The following is an 18,201-nucleotide window of genomic DNA, read 5'->3' as shown; positions in this document are numbered from 1 at the left end:
ACCAGCGGACCCGCCGCAGGCACGCCTGCGGGAGGTCCACCGGAGCCGCCTGCCGCCCTCCCGGCAACAGGCAGAGCGCCCCCCACAGCATGCCGCCCTAAGCGCGCGCTTGGCGCGCTGGGGTCTGGAGCCGCCGGGTAGCCTATTAGTGAGCATTCTTAACAGATATCCAAAATAGGTCCATCTCTTCTTCCGTACCACTTGTTCTAGATAGCTGCGCCCATTCTAGGACTTCTTTATTACTGATTATATCAGGCCATTTTACTTTGAACATTCTCTGCAGACACCTGTAATGAAAGCTGTTCAATTTGCATTGGATGGACTTACTATTTTCCAGGGCTCTGCTCCATAGAAGAGGAGACTTAGGACAGTGTTTCTAAAGATCTTAAGTTTGGTGGTTTTGTTAATCACATTGGACTTCCCTACTGTATTGAGTTTTTGAAATACAGCAGTTGCTTTACCTATTTTGGACTTTACATCAAACATGGAATCACCAGAATTGTGAATGATATTACCCACCTAAGTACATTTAGTAATGGTTTTCAAGGCTTTACCTTCCAAGTAGATAAAATCATTGGTAGGTAAATTAATTTTCATAACTTCATCTTTGATTTATTAATAATATCTAATGGTTTGGCAGAATTTGCAAGATCATTTGTCTTTTGCTGCATATCTTTAACTGATTTATTCATAAGACAGACGATGTCTGCAAAGTCTAAGACTCCAAGCTCCCAGTCTATTCATGCAGTGTCCGTTTCCATACTGACACTCTGTCACATAACAAAGTCAACAGCAACCACAAACAAGATGGGGGACAAGGTGCAACTTCACCTGACACTACTGTTAACATTAAACCAGTCCATTAGCTTCTGGTTTATCTTTACTGCATATTGAGTGTTCTGATACAAATTTTCAATAATTTGAATGAATTTGAATGATTTTGTTGTTTAATACTATCTGTCACAGTGATTTTCTATCTACATTATCAAATGCCTTTTGGAAACTCAGGACTACGGGGGGCGGCCATTCATTGCTTTGCTCTACAATAGGATGAAGAGCTGGTCTACACAAGATCAGTTTGGCAAAAACCAACTTGTTTGTCTCTAAATCTACTTAGGGTGATTGCATAGAAGACTTTCCCCTGGGACTGAAAGCAGCATAATCCCATGCCACTTGTTACAAAACTCAAATATCCTCTTTGGGGGAGTTTGACTGTAATCCCTCAGTGTATTCTTTCTCCCAGACCAAATTGAAGAGGCATAGCAGGATTTTCATACTGCCCCTTCCACTTGCTTTAAGCAGTTCTGCAATTTGATCTTTACCTGGCAATTTATTGTTCTTTAGTCTTTCAGTAGCAAATTTAAATTCATCCAGAGTAATTTCCTCACAGTAAACATCAAGCTCTTCTGTCTTCTCTACATTACTGAAGTTAAATGTTATTTTTGGTGAAAGTATACTAAGAATGCCATGGAAATGTTCTGCTCTGGTTTCCTTTTATTCATATAAGGTAGTAAGGGTTTTCCTTTGTTTATCTTTTATTGGACCTTCTCTTCTGCAGCTAAAATCTGAAGCTGTTCATTTATTGTTTTGAAAAAAAGGGTTCCCCTCTCCTTTCACTGATGCCATTTCTGCGTCCAGTGCCTGTTTATCGATATATGCTCTTTTATCCTTCCTGGCTGATAGAAGGGTGAGACAGCCAGTTTCATCTAGTTAGAAAATACTGAGTCTTGTCATATATCTTTCAAGGGAGAGACAAGCCTGTTTTATTTGTGGAATAATTACCATGTGTGTTAAGAAAACTGTACATGTTTCTAATTATAGCTGAAGAACACTGAGCTATTATGAATGACTGTGAACAATGTAAACAATGAGGCTATTCAAGGGTTTGATTCTTCCTGGCCTGGATGCAGGTGCGCAGAGTGTGTGTCCAGGTGGAAGGGGGAAGGGTGCAAGGAACCTTCCTTAGCACCATTTGTGTGGCCCTTATAGGTGCTAGGCAGAATCTCAGAGTCCCTGAGATCAGGAGAAACAGGGATTGCTCTAGCCCCCTTTTCCCAGGGCTGTGCAGTGCTCTTTGGAGGAAAGAGGGCAGGAGAGGCAGAATGTCACAAAAACGTGGTTTGCATCTCCATGAAAGGCAAGAATGACGTTGAACCAGCTGTTCACAAAGATATGTTTGCATGGAATATTAATTTATAAACATGAGACAGTTCTCTGTTGTCTGAGCCATGCAGATGATGGGCAAATTCTTTACTCTGCTTGTCCATGGCAGTTGAGTGGTTAAAGAGTTTGGATATTTGACAATTTTAGTTACTAGTGCATGCATCTGAAATTCACAAGAGGCAGCAGATCTGTCTGTGCACTTGTTCCCATATATGGAGGAGAGTGTGGTTTGAAGTGATTTGTCGTGTAGCCATAATGGCCAATATGTTATTCACAATAAGCAGTTTAGGCTTCAGCAGCAGTTTGACATTTCATTTCATTTCACTGAGTTTTGCTAAGGCATACGCATGGTGATTTATTTAAGTGTATATTATTTGATCTGGCTTCTGTATCCCACTCTAATAGCCTGCTGAGCTGTTCCTCCCCCCGTCCCAAAGAAAAAAATGGCTGCCCTTCAATGGATACCTAAGAACTGCCAAAAAAAACACAACCCAACAAAAAACAATTCACTCAGCTGAGATTTAAACTATGAAGGGTTGTCTGGAGACTTGTTTTGATGTGGTTTTTAATTCCCTCTAGAGCATCATTCATTGTCTTGTGATCATGACAATGGATGTTATGATTAGTAATTCCTGTTTTGTTTGAGATAATAGATATGTTCTTCAGATTATCCTTAAAGGAGTACGTTTCTGCAAAGGTGGAAGCTTTATTTCCCTTTTTTATCAGTTCGGGCGACTTATTCCATGAGGTGTTTTAATGTGCTATGAAGAAATTTCTCAATTCAAGTCTCTCTTCCTGTTCTTAATATCAGCTTAGTTTTCATCTGCATCTGGTAATGTTTTCTTACAAGAAGGCTACCTATCATCACCTTAGGATGGTACAACAACTTTACTGATGTTAATTTACTTTAATAGAGACTTCTTTCCACTTTACCCCTTTCAGTAAAACAATCTGACTAACTCTTTATCTTAAATTGGTTAAAGTCAATTTAAAAGAATCTGGTCCTGCTGCTGCATTGCAAAGCCCATGCAAGCCTCAAACAATTGATTTTCTGAAAACTTGTGCAGCGGAAAATGCCGCTGGAGACGTGATTGCATCTTACTGATAGCAGCCACTCAGGAAAAGGCATTCACACACAAATCTTCAACATGTTAAGGAGCACTGGCAAAAGCCACCAGCAGTAGGGGCAGAAATATTTGTATAAGGCAAAGCTGATGGGGATGCTTTGAACAAAACTAAAGAAATGAAATTTACATGTAGACTCCTCCAAACACAGCAGAATAATATTTTACGTCTGCAGTGTCCTTGGTCGGTAGATCTAAGAGCACTTTGTGTACATTAACTAAAAAGTTCTTCAATGTCCCAATCATGTAGATAAGTATTATCCCTCACATTCTGCAGATGGGGAAATTTGTGCACGGGTTTTAAGTGACTTCCCTCAAGTCGCACAACAAATTAGTGTCAGAGGAGGGCATAGGAGTCAGAAGTCTTGACTCCTAATCTCCTACTTTAATCACTAAATTACCCTTCCTCTCAACGATGAAGAAGTGGAAATAAGTTTCTACATAATTCTTTAGTTTTATTCTGAGTTCAGTGAAGTTTTAAGAGACGGTGTTGTGCAAATTTTGACTCTTCCAGAGTAGCAACTACTACTGGAAAAAATTGTGTAAACCTATAAAGCATTTTTTAATTATTAGGAACATATCAAGAAAGTGAATTTGATTTCCAGTAAGGAAAGACTACAGGTTGAAAATTAATTATGTCAGTGCCACTAACAATTTATTTTCCATAATCCAGTTTCTTCCTTTTTCTTTTAGAATGTATACCATATTTTCCAATTTTTATAACAGATATATATGGAAACATTTCCCATTATAACATGAGATTATTTCAAATGAAATGTCATTTTTATGTTTCTCTAATGAACTTGAGCCATTATAGCCACTTTTTGCTAAATTTAAGAAACATGCACTTCTAGGATGTATAAAGAGACTAAGATAGAAAATAGAGCTCGTATTATTTTATAATCATTGGAGAAGTAAGAAAGCAGATAGGTGTCTGTGGAAAAACTGCTCTAGGTGAATCATTTACTGGAATTATCACAATTCTCAAGGCATTTGACTAGTTTTGTGCTTGACTCAGGAGAAGGCAAGATACTATCAAAGTGCATCAGATGCAGTTGTTGCGGCATATAAATAATGTACCATTGCAGTTCTAGTTTAATATTGGCAATTTACTGGTCTCTGATCAATAAAACTGTAAAAACCAGGAAAAGTATGTGCATGTGTAAATCTAAAGTAAACTGTGAAAAGACAGGCTTGAAACCAAAGTCACATTATTTAAAGTATCACTTAAATCCAGAGACTACAAATAAAATGAAACTAAATTCCTCCATGTTAGTATTCATGGCTACCACTATTATTTAATGAATAATACAACCCACACATAATTTGAAGAAAGGGGAGGGTGATAAGTTATACAGTGAGGAAATCTTTTGTTTAAAATGATTTATGACACTGTTTTAAATGGGTTCAAATTCATTAAAGGCAGTGTTATTTGTCTTAGCATTTCTTTCCCCCCTGTTCTCTGTAATTTGCCCTTGAGGTTATTACAGCATAGTCTTGCAAGGTATGCCCCAAATGGGATACTATAGCTTAGATATAATGGTGACTTTAGGGATCCATTTATGCGCTTCCCCATGTAAAGGTAGTTCTAAACAGCATGCTAATGTTGTCTGGGAGGTATGCACCTGCATCCCACTGACTTTCAATTGGAGTTGTGTATCTAGCCTCCTGTGGTTCCTTTTGAAGGTTCTAGCTGTTATATTGAGCTGCTGTGGTTAGATACAGATAGAAATCAAACCCTTCCAAGCCTATCGATAAATGTCAATAAATGTTGATTTCACTGCACACGCATAAACCAGTGGAAAATATTTCCATCAATAATCATCAGCATTTACAGATAAACAAAGTAAGAAAAATGCTGGTTGAGAACTTACTAGCATCAAAATGCAGTGGTTTAGACTTTTGAGTTAGGCTTGTTACAAATGGACTAGTGAATGAATAGTAAAAACAGGTCTGATTGAGTGATTTAAGGATATTTAGTTTATATATTTTGACATGGGATATTGACAGTTTGTGTTTTAACAGTTTCTAAAGCTTTAACTTTTTGAATTTCTCTGTCTACTGTCAGTAAATAATTCTGACTCCCCATAATTTCATGCAACTGAAAATTTAAATAGCTGCAAATCTACAAAAATAAACAGTGATATTACCTGTCAATTATAAAAAAAAATAAAAATTGAATTCTGCCAAGCCTAGATATAGGCATTTATTTACTATATCACTCAGGAAATGTCCTTGAAAATTATTGGTTGCTAATGGGCAAAACTGTATTTGGAATGAGAGTATTCCAGGGAGTGTAGCAGGAAGTAAATAGCATCTCTAGTAGGTGACAGTACTAAAGGCATAATTCTGTCTAAGGGAGGACATCTTTTAAAAGTGAAAGTATAATTGGTGGCTCATTTTGGAATGCCACTTCAGAAAAGCTTTTTGTTTTCTCTCCTGTTTCATTTGACTCTCTTTAAAGAGTGAGATACAATATGAGCTTAGATACCGCTTGGTTCTTATTGATAATATAACATGGAACAATCAGTTGCCCACATACAAAATGGGAAATGACTGCCTAGGAAGGAGTACTGCGGAAAGGGATCTGGGGGTCATAGTGGATCACAACCTAAATATGAGTCAACAGTTGTAACTTTGTTGCAAAAAAAGCAAAACATCATTCTGGGATATATTAGCAGGAGTATTGTAAGCAAGACATGATAAGTAATTCCGTTCTGCTCCGCACTGATTAGGCCTCAATGGAGTATTGTATCCAGTTCTGGGTGCCACATTTCAGGAAAGATGTGGACAAACTGGAGAAAGTCCAGAGAAGAGCAACAAAAATGATTAAAGGTCTAGAAAACATGACCTATGAGGGAAGATTGAAAAAACTGGGTTTGTGTAGTCTGAAGAAGCGAAGACTAAGAGGGGACCTGATAACAGTTTTCAAGTACAAAAAAGGTTGTTACAAGGAGGAGGGAGAAAAATTGTTGTTCTTAATCTTTGAGGGTAGGACAAGAAGCAATGGGCTTAAATTGCAGCAAGGGTGGTTTAGGTTGGACATTACGAAAAACTTTTTAACTGTCAGAGTGGTTAAGCACTGGAATAAATTGCCCAGGGAGGTTATGGAATCTCCATCATTGGGGATTTCTGAGAGCAGGTTGGACAAACATTTGTCAGGGATGGTCTAGATAATACTTAGTCCTGCCTTGAGTGCAGGGGACTGGACTAGAGGACCTTTCGAGGTCCCTTCCAGTCCTGTGATTCTGTGATCCTGTAGGGAACTGTTTTATTTCTTCTCATGTCTCCATACTTTTAAAAAATAGCTGATCCATACATACTGCTTTCTTTCTTCCTGCATACTCAGCCAGTATCTCTCATTTTAGTCCCGAAATTACCTGTGCGCCACACAAATTGGGAGCCTCCTCATTCTTGTTGAATATGAGGACTGATGTGACTTGCACCAACACCAGTGTAAATTAGGACTAATTCCATTGAAATCACAATTTTTAAGGTCAGAATCATTCCCCATATGTAGTATCATCTTAACCCAATTCCAGTTCAAACACAGAACCTTTTATTTCCCCTTGAGAGGTCTTGTGATCTTTGTCCAATAGCTAGCAGTAGATAAAAGGGACTCTTAATCTGTTGCAAAATGTATCCTAATGTCACCACTGAAAGGAAATATTTTAAAGGAAGGAATTGTGAAAAGTTAGAGTGGAGTCAAGAGGCATAAGACCAGGAAGATAGTTCTCAGTGAGTCATTATTAATCACATCCTGAATGACGATTTCATTCAGGAACGCCTAACCAAAAAAAAAAAAAAAAGACTCCTGTGGAATCTAGGCAGATGGCTTCCCTTAAAACATAAGGCTGGGCTTTTCAATGGAACCTCAGGGAATTAGGCACACTAATCCCACTAAACTCCTATGGGAATTGGGTTCTTAGCCCCTTGAAAAATTTCAACTTAAGCATATTAATTTCTCTGTTTTAATACTTCCCCTTTTTATATGTCTGGTGGAGATTTTGTGTGTGTGTATGTAACATTATTTATTCTATGTCATTCGGTGACAAACATGCCCCAGAAGTATCATGTTAAAATGTTATATGTCATATTCTATATGCTGTTAAATCAGCTGATTTAAATTTGGGGCATATTTATTATTGTGGTAGCTGTTCTTGGTTAAACAAGGTAAATCTCAGGCAACTCCAGTAGAAACCTGAGTTTCTCTGTATTTATACTTGTCTTCACTAGAGTTATTCCTGATCTAGTGTACCAGAGTGTAGAATTTGGGCCTGTGTTGGAAAACCTTTTGGTAGGAGTGACAATTTATCTTTCTTCTTTCAGTTACATTTTCCTCAGTGTTTCCTTAGAAAACTAAATCATGAAGGTCTAACTATCTTAGACTTTTATTTTGGGGTAACCTCTCTATCTACACAGTTTTAGTGCTGCTGAGTATGGTGGTATCCCACATTTTATCAAGTTCCATGTTATTTTCAGGTTTGAACCACTTAACAGATGTGTATTTGTGTTCCTTTCCTCCTAGTGGTGAAAGCGGTGCTGGAAAGACTGTAGCTGCTAAATATATCATGAGTTACATCTCTAAAATATCAGGAGGTGGTCCCAAGGTACAGGTGAGTTGATACAGTGTAATGTTGCTGTAAAGAAACCATGTCAAATCTTACTGTGTAGCCACAGTGCCAGGAATGACACTTATGAGGTAAATGGCTGAGCACACATGTACAGCCAACATAGATCCCCTAGCATAGAAACTGGTGTGTACTGCACCAATGGGTCTTCCAGAGTTCAGGTATCCCTGAATTGTACTCTGTAGGGGATGGATGAATTGGGGCCAGAGCCAGATCTGCTGGTCCTCCACCTGTGGAGTCCATAAGATGAAAACTCACTAGTCTGAACAGACCCCTGTGGAACAGCTTCAATGTTGATGCTGAATTATTTAAAGGTTAAAGATTTTGGGGGAAAAACATTTTTAATGGAATTTGTGACCTCAAGATGTAGGGAGAGAAGTTTAATTTATAGCAACCCAAACATTATTTAACAAAATCTCAGAAAATCTGCTTTTCCTACAATGTCAAATATGAATTTTTACTAGACCTTTCAGATCTAGAGAGAATTGAACTGTCTCTCAGTGGTTCATATCTCCCATTAAATCATGGATTTGTGTTCACACATTAGAGAGAAAAGAGACAGACTTTTATTAAACATCATTTTAAACAAATTATCTTGTAGGAAATGTAATTTCTGGGAGCTAGCTAGAACGGTGAATAGTTGCTTGTTAATAATTCTGAAACCTGTCTGCACTATCTACACAAACATTTTAACTAAAGCTAATGCAGTAAATTATCCATAAAATTCCACTAATGGAGTTCTATGAGATCATCAGCTGATTGACAGACAACTATTCTAGGTAAGTAGTGGCTACCCTTTACCAGTATGCTTTCTCATCCCCACCCACAGCTTACCATAATACATTGGCCTTAGTACAAGCTCTGATGATGATGATGTTCTTCCTGTTTTTTTGGGGGGAGACAATGATACAGGGAACATTGCACAGTCATTCAATAGCAAAGGGAAAATATGCATTGTGTTATTTTTGGAGTGGCCTTAATCACATTATAAATAATTGTTTCAGTTATTTTAAGTAAATCCCAGCTGTTCCTACAAGATGCAAAATAAACTCAGCAGTTACAAGTCATAGCTGATTAAACTGATACATTTCCTTGAGTAGTGTATTGTTTTTGTGTGAAATTCAACCCTCCCTACACAAACCTGAATATACACTAGTTTTGAGCAAGAAACTAACACCCTGATCCTACTCCCATTAAAGCAAATGGCCCTTCCACAGCCAATGCTTCAAACTATGGGCTGATGCCTCTCTGCACCTGCTAGGCTGAGTTTTATGATAATTGAATCTGGGTAAGTGAGAATCCAGTGGCCTCCTTGTGGTCTGCTCCCAGCACTTCTCTCCTTGCTGTCCGATTCAAAGCTCTCACAGAGCTAACCACTAGCCCATTTGCAGACTTGAGCTAGCATTCCTTATGCCAGCAAAACTCCCATTAACTTGACGAGTTTTGCTTGTTTTAAGGAATTGCAAGATTGGGCTCCAAGGTTATAGGTTGAATTAGTAAGCAGTTATTTCATAAATAGGACATAAATACTTTGAAACTGAGTGATGATGTGTATAGTGTTAAAATAATTATTGTTCCCCATCCTGATCACCAGATGCTTTGCACCATTCAAACGTAGCCTCTGTATTTTGTCTCAATTTTAAATTATTCAGCAGCATTCTGAATCTGCTTTTGAAGTCCTACATTTTCCAAATTCTCTACCTTCCTCCATTTTATCTATGTGCCATTGTCCTCAATATTCCAGTTTCCTTCTCTACTTGTTTCATTACTTCTTGTTTGGACAGTAGGCCTTATTTAGTAGGGAAGTTAAAGGCAAAAAGGATAAAGTGTGGCCAGAAATGTTGCAGTTTTGGGCCAGATTTTGCCCCCAGATACACTTGGTAAAAACCTGGAATAACTGTTGATTTAATGTAGATTTATATGCAGTAGCTCAGGTTAGAATATTATCCTCAAGGTTTTTTGTCCAACTCAATCTAGCCATAATCCGGAAAAATAAAGTTTCTCAGATAAATGTACTTAGTGAAACATAGGAACATAGGATTCACTATACAGGATCCCGACCATTAGTCCATCAAGTCTGGTAGTCTCCTCCCAGTGCTCCAGCACAAAACTAATCCCTTTCTCTCTGGTCCTCCTTCCACTCCAGTAAATCATTCCGCCAGTTGTGAACTGTTCTACATGGGTATTTGTTATGTTTTAATATTCCCTAGAAACGGGGTTTTAAAAATTGCAAGCTACCTACTAACAAGGGGAGAAACTCTACCAGTTCAGGGGTCGAAGGACTCCACCAGCAAGGCCAGTGGTAGTGGCTTACTGGTACTAAGGGGTGGGGATCTGCACCACTTTGCTTTTCTACCTCCTATATTCTTGTCCATCCACCCAGGGCGGGTGCAAGGATGTTTCGCACCCTAGGTGAAACTTCCACCTTGTGCCCCCCCAAGCCCTGTGGCAACTCTCCACCCCCTCTCTGCCCTGAGGGCCCCCTCCCCCTCGCGGCAGCTCCCCTCGGCCCGAGGAGCCGTGCGGCAGCTCCCCGCCCCAGCTCACCTCTGCTCCGCCTCCTCCCCGAGCACGCAGTCACTGCTCCACTTCTCCCGCCTCCCAGGCTTGCGGCGCCAATCAGCTGTTTGGCACCGCAAGCCTGGGAGGGAGAGAAGCAGAGTGGGGAGCATGCTTAGGGGAGGAGGCAGAGCAGAGGTGAGCTGGGGCGGGGAGCAGTTTCCCTGCTTGCTGCGCCCCCCCTTACTTGCTGCAGGCAGCCCTCACCGCGCCCCCCCTGCCCCAGGTCCCTCTGCCTAAATGCTGATGACGACCGGGGTGGCCGAAGATCCGGCCACCGCAGTCACCGCCGAAGGACCCGAAATGCCGCCCCCCAAATGCTAGCAGCGGTCACCTAATGGGTTGCACTCGCCCTGCATCCCCCCCATCTTGCTGGCTGCTGTGAGAGGGGGAGAGAAAAAGTTTGTTACTTTATCCCTGACCAGAGTCTGCCTCTGCTTCAAACCCTGTGAGCAGCAATGAAACTGTCAAGAAACAGGTCAGTTTTATTGTGCTTCTTCTTGGCATAGCTATGAGCAGCAGCACTGGCTATCTGCAAGTTCAGGAAGATGACTGCATCAGTTTATGTTCTGCTTAAGTTTGGATGATTTTCTTTACAATCATAAGAACTAGAAACGGAATTAAAAAAAAATAACTTGCATTCTGCAGACATGGTGGTGTAGATTTCCCCTGGCCAAGAGGATATTCTAAAGCCTGCTTTTAGAGACAGACATCCTTGCACCTTATATATATATAAGTTTACAAAACATGGCTTGTATGAATGCTTCAAGACCTTGATAAAGATCCCAAAGCAAATTTTTTTTTTTGTTGTTTAAAAAAATTTCAGCATGTGAAGGACATTATTCTGCAGTCAAACCCTTTACTGGAAGCCTTTGGGAATGCGAAGACTGTACGGAACAATAACTCCAGCAGATTTGTAAGTTCCTCTTGCAAAAGATTGCTTTTGTTCCTAACATCTGTGAGTTTGATTTGGGCATCTTTGTGAAGGAAAATGCTGGTTTTCATGTAAATGGAGAGGCACACATTTCCAGGTGTCCTAGATGTTATTGCAAATGTTTGGTTCTATTACTGTTTGGGCAAAGATATTTGTAAGCAGTCTAATGTGTAAACATGACAATTAGCAACTTAACTAGGGCCTAATCTGCACTGAACTGGAAGGTATGAGCGTATCTGTTTTCCAGCCCATGTAATAATTAGCTGTGATTTTTTTTTTTTTAAATGGGATGGAACAATTGCTAGGCTTCACTGCTGGGCACGAAGGTTATTCATCTTTCCAAAAAGCAATAAGGAATTATTTTCAGCACTTGATTATAAATGTTATACATACTAATGGGAACTAACAACTACATATACAGAATAATGGCCTGATATTGTACCCTAAATTCAGTTTTAAATAATGTAGCCCTTACAACATTTAATTGGGAAGAACCACCATGTATTTATAAAATATCGTGAAGAGAGAATGGGAGCAAAATTACTGTACATATGTAGGACCAACTACCCTGCTTGTGTAAATGGGCACAGCTCTATTTAATTAAAATGGAGTTTTACCCTTTTACACCAGCATAGAATTTGAACTGTGCTTTTCCAGAGTTAGGCCTGTGTTGAAAATATATATAAATATATATCTGGATATAATAGAATATAAATGTCTTGACAGACATTCAGATATAAAGTGAAATAAAATATACAACAAGATTTGGTGACATCCTGCAAGGGGGAAAAAATATTCAAAACTGTCTATATCCTTATTGTTTTCCAATGTATTTCCCCTGCTGTGACTACCTATATTAGCAGTGAGCCTTGCTTGACAAACTTCTTACCCTTTTGCTCCCCTTAGTCATCATACCCTTCACAAAATAGAAGTAAAGGTGTATTTTGCAGTTGACATGGGTTACTAATGCAATTCCTCAGTCCACCAAGATAAAAGGATCATTGATATACATCACCTGGAAACAGAAGGCTATATTAACCATTGGTTTAAGGAGTTGTAAATCAACTACACTGGAGTAGTTCCCACATACGTCAGTAGTAAATTTAGCCATCAGTGTTTCATTTCTGCAATTTGCATAATTCACACCAACCAAGTAAGGCAGAGGAAAGAAATCCCCCACTTAGTCCTTACATATGGGTTAGTGTACATCTTTGTTCTAATGCACTACAGAATTATTATGTTGGGTTTAGAATTAGGTAACTGGACATGGAAAAGTCGGGAAGAAAGTAATTGTTTCTTAAGAGTCCAGGCCTAATTTAACGTTGAAAGATTGAAGTAATACAAAATAAATATTCTAGTTAGTTTCCTTGAGTTATACTGCAACAGATGTCTGCTTTAAGCTTAGTTTTTATTAATCATTCAAAAACCTCTATAATTATTTGTTACAGGGGAAATACTTTGAAATCCAGTTTAGCCCAGGTGGGGAGCCCGATGGTGGAAAGATCTCCAACTTTCTCCTGGAAAAGTCTCGGGTGGTAATGAGGAATCCTGGAGAGAGAAGTTTTCACATTTTTTACCAGGTCTGAAATGTACAGTTCCTTTCGCAGTTATTTAAAAAACACTTCTTCTATTTCCAGTTTTTCCTTTATATTGGTACATCTCTCAGTGAAGTCGTGCTATTGATTGTATGTTTAAAAGGGCAGTCTGAATATTGCTAGGTACCTTCAGTGCACACTAAGGCATTGTCTAACATAGACCCATTAAGTGGCTTGAGTCTCTTTCCAAATCCAGAAAACAGTAGACTCTCAGTGAAGTAACAACATGATGTATTTCTAAGGGCCAGCTTGAAAATTCACTGTTGCCTCCCACATGGAAGAGTTTAACAGAATATAGTTGATAATTTCCCTGCAGATTTTTTAAAACTGTCCTGTAGAGTGTAATAGAGAATGATCACTTCTGTCTTCTCTGACGTTACAGCCTCAATCACTTGTTCAAGAGCTGTCCCTCCCCAGCTGGAGAGAGATAGCTATGTAATGGAATGAGATCTGATTTCTGGTGTTTTTCTTTTGCAGCTTATTGAAGGTGCCTCCTCAGAGCAAAAACAGAGCCTGGGCATTACCAGTATGGATTACTATTACTATCTAAGCCTCTCTGGATCCTACAAAGTAGATGACATAAATGACAAATCTGATTTTCAGGAAACTCTGGTGTGTTTTTAAAATCAGTGCTCCGTGTGTGTGTATTCGTTCAGATATACCTTTTAAGGCAAATGGTTTAATGTTTCATATTTACAGACAAAGGAAATGTGGGAAGGAAAACCACATGCTGCAAATTCCTGTAGATAAAAACTCACTCATATAATTTTAATTACCCTTTTATTATGAATGGGTGTTTTTTCTGGGTAGCACTCTGATACATAGGCGCTGACTCCGTGGGTGCTCTGGGGCTGGAGCACCCACAGGGAAAAATTAGCAGGAGCTCCTCACCCACCGGCAGCCACGTTCCCGCTCCTCCCCCTCCCTCCCAGCACTTCCTCCACCACCTAACAGCTGTTTGGCAATGCTTAGGACTTTCTGGGAGGGAGGGGAGGAGCGGGGATGCAGCGCACTATGGGGAGGAGGCAGAGAAGAGACGGGGCAGGGGTGGGGACTTGGGGGAAGGGGGTAGAATGAGGGAGCGGGGCTGGGTGGGAAAAGGTGAGGCAGGGACTTTGGGGAAGGGGGTGGAATTGAGGTGGAGCGAAACTGTGCAGGGGCAGGGCTGTGCACCAGGGGGCATCGAGCTCCCACGGGGCAGAGGGGAAGTCAGTGCCTAAGCTCTGATAATTCTGCTAAGATAGCCACACTGTAGACAGTACTTTTTGTCAGGGATTTGTTGGAAATTTATTTTAGAGGTACAGATTCAATAGACAAGGAGATCAGCCAGTGAGCAGCAGATGGAGAAAGTGCATTATGAAAAATATTAAAATACAGCACAATGATTGGCTTCCACTGAAAAGTGAAAATCGAAAAAAAGAAAGCTCTCTACTGCATATAGTAGCATGCGCTGAAGGTTGGAGGAAGTGACTGAGGGCTTGTCTACATCTACAGCGCAGTGTAGCACTTTCGTGGCGGTGCTACTCGGCCTCTCCTGTCGGCATAGTTAATCCACCTCTGTGAGAGGTGGTAGCTGTTTTGATGGGAGAAGCTCTCCCGTTGCCATAGCGCTGTCTACACCAGGGGTTAGGTCAGTATAACTGTGTTGCTCAGGGATATGGATTTTTCACACTGCTAAACAACCTAGTTATACCAACGTAAGTTTGCAGTGTAGACCTGGCCTGAGAATCCAGAGACCAGTGCTCTGCATCCAGCTCTGATATTGACTTGCTGTGTGACCTGTGGCTAGCTATGTGGATGCCTCTGTCACTTCCAATGCAAAACATTATCTCAGTGCCAAGAATCATCATTATTACTGTACCAGCCTATGTAGGACTTTGGCAAAAATTACAGATTAGGAATCAGATTTGTAAAAGAACCATTTACTACACTTCATAAAAAACTATTCTGCAGATCAGTTATTTTGTGACTGGCTGAAGTGCACAGCCTAAGCCAGCCAAAATGTAACTATTCTAGAATCATGCAGTATCAGTTTTCCATTTTGTTAGGTCTAAATCATCTATTTGTGTAACAGGAATAATGTTTTTATAATATAGCATTGCCCTAGAATGTGTCTCTCCTTTAGCATCTCAGCTTCATCTTAGCATATCTGATGAGCCCCGCTAGATCTCACATCCTGGTGATGAAATTCTGTGGAAACTTCAGTGGGATTTGGATGCCTGATTGCTTTAAATTCTTTTGAAAATCCCAGACTTAATTTTTTTATTCCAATTAATTATTCATGGTTTGTGAAAAATATGGGTAGTGAATAATGTTAGTTACTTGATGTCTTTATTTTCCCAGCATGCAATGAATGTGATTGGCATCTTTGCAGAGGAGCAGACATTGGTACTACAGATCGTAGCAGGAGTGCTGCACTTGGGAAACATCAGCTTTAAAGAAGTTGGCAACTATGCTGCAGTGGAGAGTGAGGAGTGTAGGTAGTTCTGGAAACAATTACAAGATAAATGATGATGCAACAGGCTGAGGCCCAGATGTTGCAAGGTGAACTGAGTAGTGAGCTGCTTATCCAAATACAGTACATCATTTCTCATGCTCTGGGATTGCTAATTCAGTTTCTCTTTCAAAAACAATATGAGGCCATAGCCCCTAGTTACACCCGTGCAATCTTATCGACTTAATTAATGAGAGGTGGAGCAGCAACTCCCTCCAGAGCGGGCCTGGGTAGCCAGAGCATAGATGCTTGGGGCATTGTCCATCTTCCTACCATATCCAGGCATTAGATAAAAACACCTGCTGTCGTTTAAGAACTGTCTTATACGTTCTAAGGTTTGAGGTAAACAGCTGAAGAACTTCTTTGGGATGGGGTGCAATTTATTTAAGATACATCTGAGTGTAAAGACTTGAATCGTTTCTTGGAAGATGTAGAGAAGGTTTTGAGCCAGAAGTCCCATTTTTACCACATCCCGCCAGGTTTATTTCTGCTGACTGCTACTTGAGATACTTGTGGGTTTTCTTGTTTTTTAAATCTTTAAATCACCATCCGTTGGTTTAGTTCAAAAACAACAACCCTGGTTGTTCTTGCAGTTTTGGCTTTCCCTGCTTTCCTCCTGGGAATTAACCAAAGTCGCCTGAAAGAGAAACTGACCAGCAGGCAGATGGACAGTAAGTGGGGAGGCAAATCAGAGTCCATTAATGTGACGCTTAATGTGGAACAGGCCTGCTATACCAGAGATGCTCTAGCCAAAGCCCTTCATGCCCGCATCTTTGACTACCTGGTGGATGTAAGTTGAATTTTTTCTGATTATGTCACTAGGGTTAAATGTTGAAAGGAATAAATATCCCATGTGGGCTTTCCCCACAATTCTCTGCTTTTGGCCATTGTATCCTTCCCCCACTGCACTACATTTTCCTCAAGCCTTAAACAGCTGTTAATTGCTAACCACTGCTGTACAGCCCTCTCCATGCCCTCCCCCCTCCACACACACGAGCACAGCCCCCTGGTGGCTACCCTAGAGCAGGAATGCTGAGGGCAAGGAAAAGGGGTGCAGGGAGGCTCTTCCATGCAGTACTCCTGCATTGGAGGCATCCTTAACTTGCTTGTGTTCCTAGAGCATTTAGCTGGGGACATTATAATGTTAGAGGCAGCACTGGATGGCACAACAAGGGCATGGCCATGGAACTCAAGACAGTGGCTAGAAGGCCCATGCTACATCTTTTCAAAAGGTTTAACCGGCTGGTGAGTGCACCATCTCCAGCACTGTTAAAGGCATTATGCCTCTCTCAGCCTCCAGTCACTGCTGCCCAAGTGGTGTACCACGTTCTCCTCGGCCGCCCGCCCTCCCCCCATCCCCAAAATACAGTTCATGCTTTCAGAGCCTCAGTGTGACCTATAGTGTGGGGCATTCTCAGGAAGGAAGAACAATCAGGTAATGAAACTCCCAAGGGGAGGGGTCACAGCCTCCCTTCATTGTCCCATTCTTGCTGCTTTCCAGATGCCGTTCTACTCCCTCTCCCTTCCTCACGTGCAAGGTAGTCTCTTTTCAGGATGAGACTCTAGGCTGAAATAGGAAGGGAGAAACATCAGATATTGGACAGGATACTGGGCTAGCTGGAGCAAAGGTTTGTTCCAGGGAGGCTTATAACTGCCTCACCATGGCAGTTACCACTGCCTATAGCAGGTGTCACTGGTGCCAGCAGCTTAAAAGAGCAAAACAAGGAAAAGCAGACATTTAAAAAGTTTAATGGGAAGAATCAGGTTGCATATCAGCAGAACTCTAACTATTGAGCTTTTATACATGTTCCTTTTATTTCTTGTTTTATTTCTCTTTTTAAATGGTCCAGTAACTGTTTCTAATGAGAAACAGATTTACAGGTAGTAGCTCTGAAGGCTCACTTGCTTGGATAACAGGATAATGTAATACTCATTTGCTAGCTGACGACAGAGTTTACCTTTTTAAATAAAGTGAAATACACTTGTGGAGAGAAAAGGAGAGTTTCATACGTCATTCCATATAAAGAGGTTATTTTTGTACAACCCAAATTTTTCAGTTCAAAGTTGCTTAAGGGTTTAAACTGTAGTTTGTTTTGTATAAACATGTTTTTTCTCTCTGTTTTTTATTAGTCCATTAATAAGGCTATGGAGAAGGACTATGAAGAGTATAACATTGGTGTCTTAGACATTTATGGCTTTGAAATATTCCAGGTAAGAGTGTAAAATTCAGGATCTGATTTGACCTGATGTTGAGAGAATTTTTTTTTAAACTGTGTTCAAAACAGAGAAAGGAAAATGTCAGCTTCCTGGGCATTCATACTAACTACAGTGCCCAGTGGTAATAACTCACATAATAAAAATGAAGTACTGAAAACAGCTTCAGAGAATCTAGGTCACTAACCTTTACACTAAGGTGCTGATGATACACGGAATAACTGTAAAAGCACATCATTAAAAATGTTCATTAAAACCTCTCCAAAAGTTGCTTATTATAAAAAAATCAAAAGCTGTTGAATGTGGAGCATGAGACTAACAATGTAAATTTTTGTCTTTGTTTTATTATAGAAAAATGGTTTTGAACAGTTCTGCATCAACTTTGTTAATGAAAAACTGCAGCAGATTTTTATTGAACTGACACTGAAGGCAGAACAGGTAACTACACATTGATAATCTCTGAGTTAAAAATTCACAGTTAGCTGTC

General features: G+C 40.2%; 1 protein-coding gene and 1 long non-coding RNA gene across 5 annotated transcripts in view; one reads left to right on the top strand and one right to left on the bottom strand.

Annotated features, from left to right (window-relative positions):
- Positions 1 to 18,201, top strand: part of MYO1E (myosin IE) — a 139,122-nt gene that overhangs the window by 67,509 nt on the left and 53,412 nt on the right. For all 4 annotated transcript variants that reach the window (XM_039491599.1, XM_039491597.1, XM_039491598.1 and 1 more), the window contains exons 5-12: positions 7,816 to 7,903; positions 11,304 to 11,393; positions 12,860 to 12,991; positions 13,484 to 13,618; positions 15,350 to 15,482; positions 16,094 to 16,290; positions 17,631 to 17,711; positions 18,066 to 18,152. In XM_039491599.1, the coding sequence (XP_039347533.1) occupies positions 7,816 to 7,903; positions 11,304 to 11,393; positions 12,860 to 12,991; positions 13,484 to 13,618; positions 15,350 to 15,482; positions 16,094 to 16,290; positions 17,631 to 17,711; positions 18,066 to 18,152 (943 nt within the window). The remainder of the gene's footprint in view (positions 1 to 7,815; positions 7,904 to 11,303; positions 11,394 to 12,859; positions 12,992 to 13,483; positions 13,619 to 15,349; positions 15,483 to 16,093; positions 16,291 to 17,630; positions 17,712 to 18,065; positions 18,153 to 18,201) is intronic.
- The window catches only part of LOC120373325, an 80,520-nt gene that overhangs the window by 33,913 nt on the left and 28,406 nt on the right, over positions 1 to 18,201 (bottom strand). The window lies entirely within an intron of this gene.

Source organism: Mauremys reevesii, linkage group 10, assembly GCF_016161935.1.
Source record: "Mauremys reevesii isolate NIE-2019 linkage group 10, ASM1616193v1, whole genome shotgun sequence".
In the NCBI taxonomy this organism is placed as follows: domain Eukaryota; kingdom Metazoa; phylum Chordata; order Testudines; family Geoemydidae; genus Mauremys; species Mauremys reevesii.
This window is presented reverse-complemented; position numbering and strand designations above follow the sequence as displayed.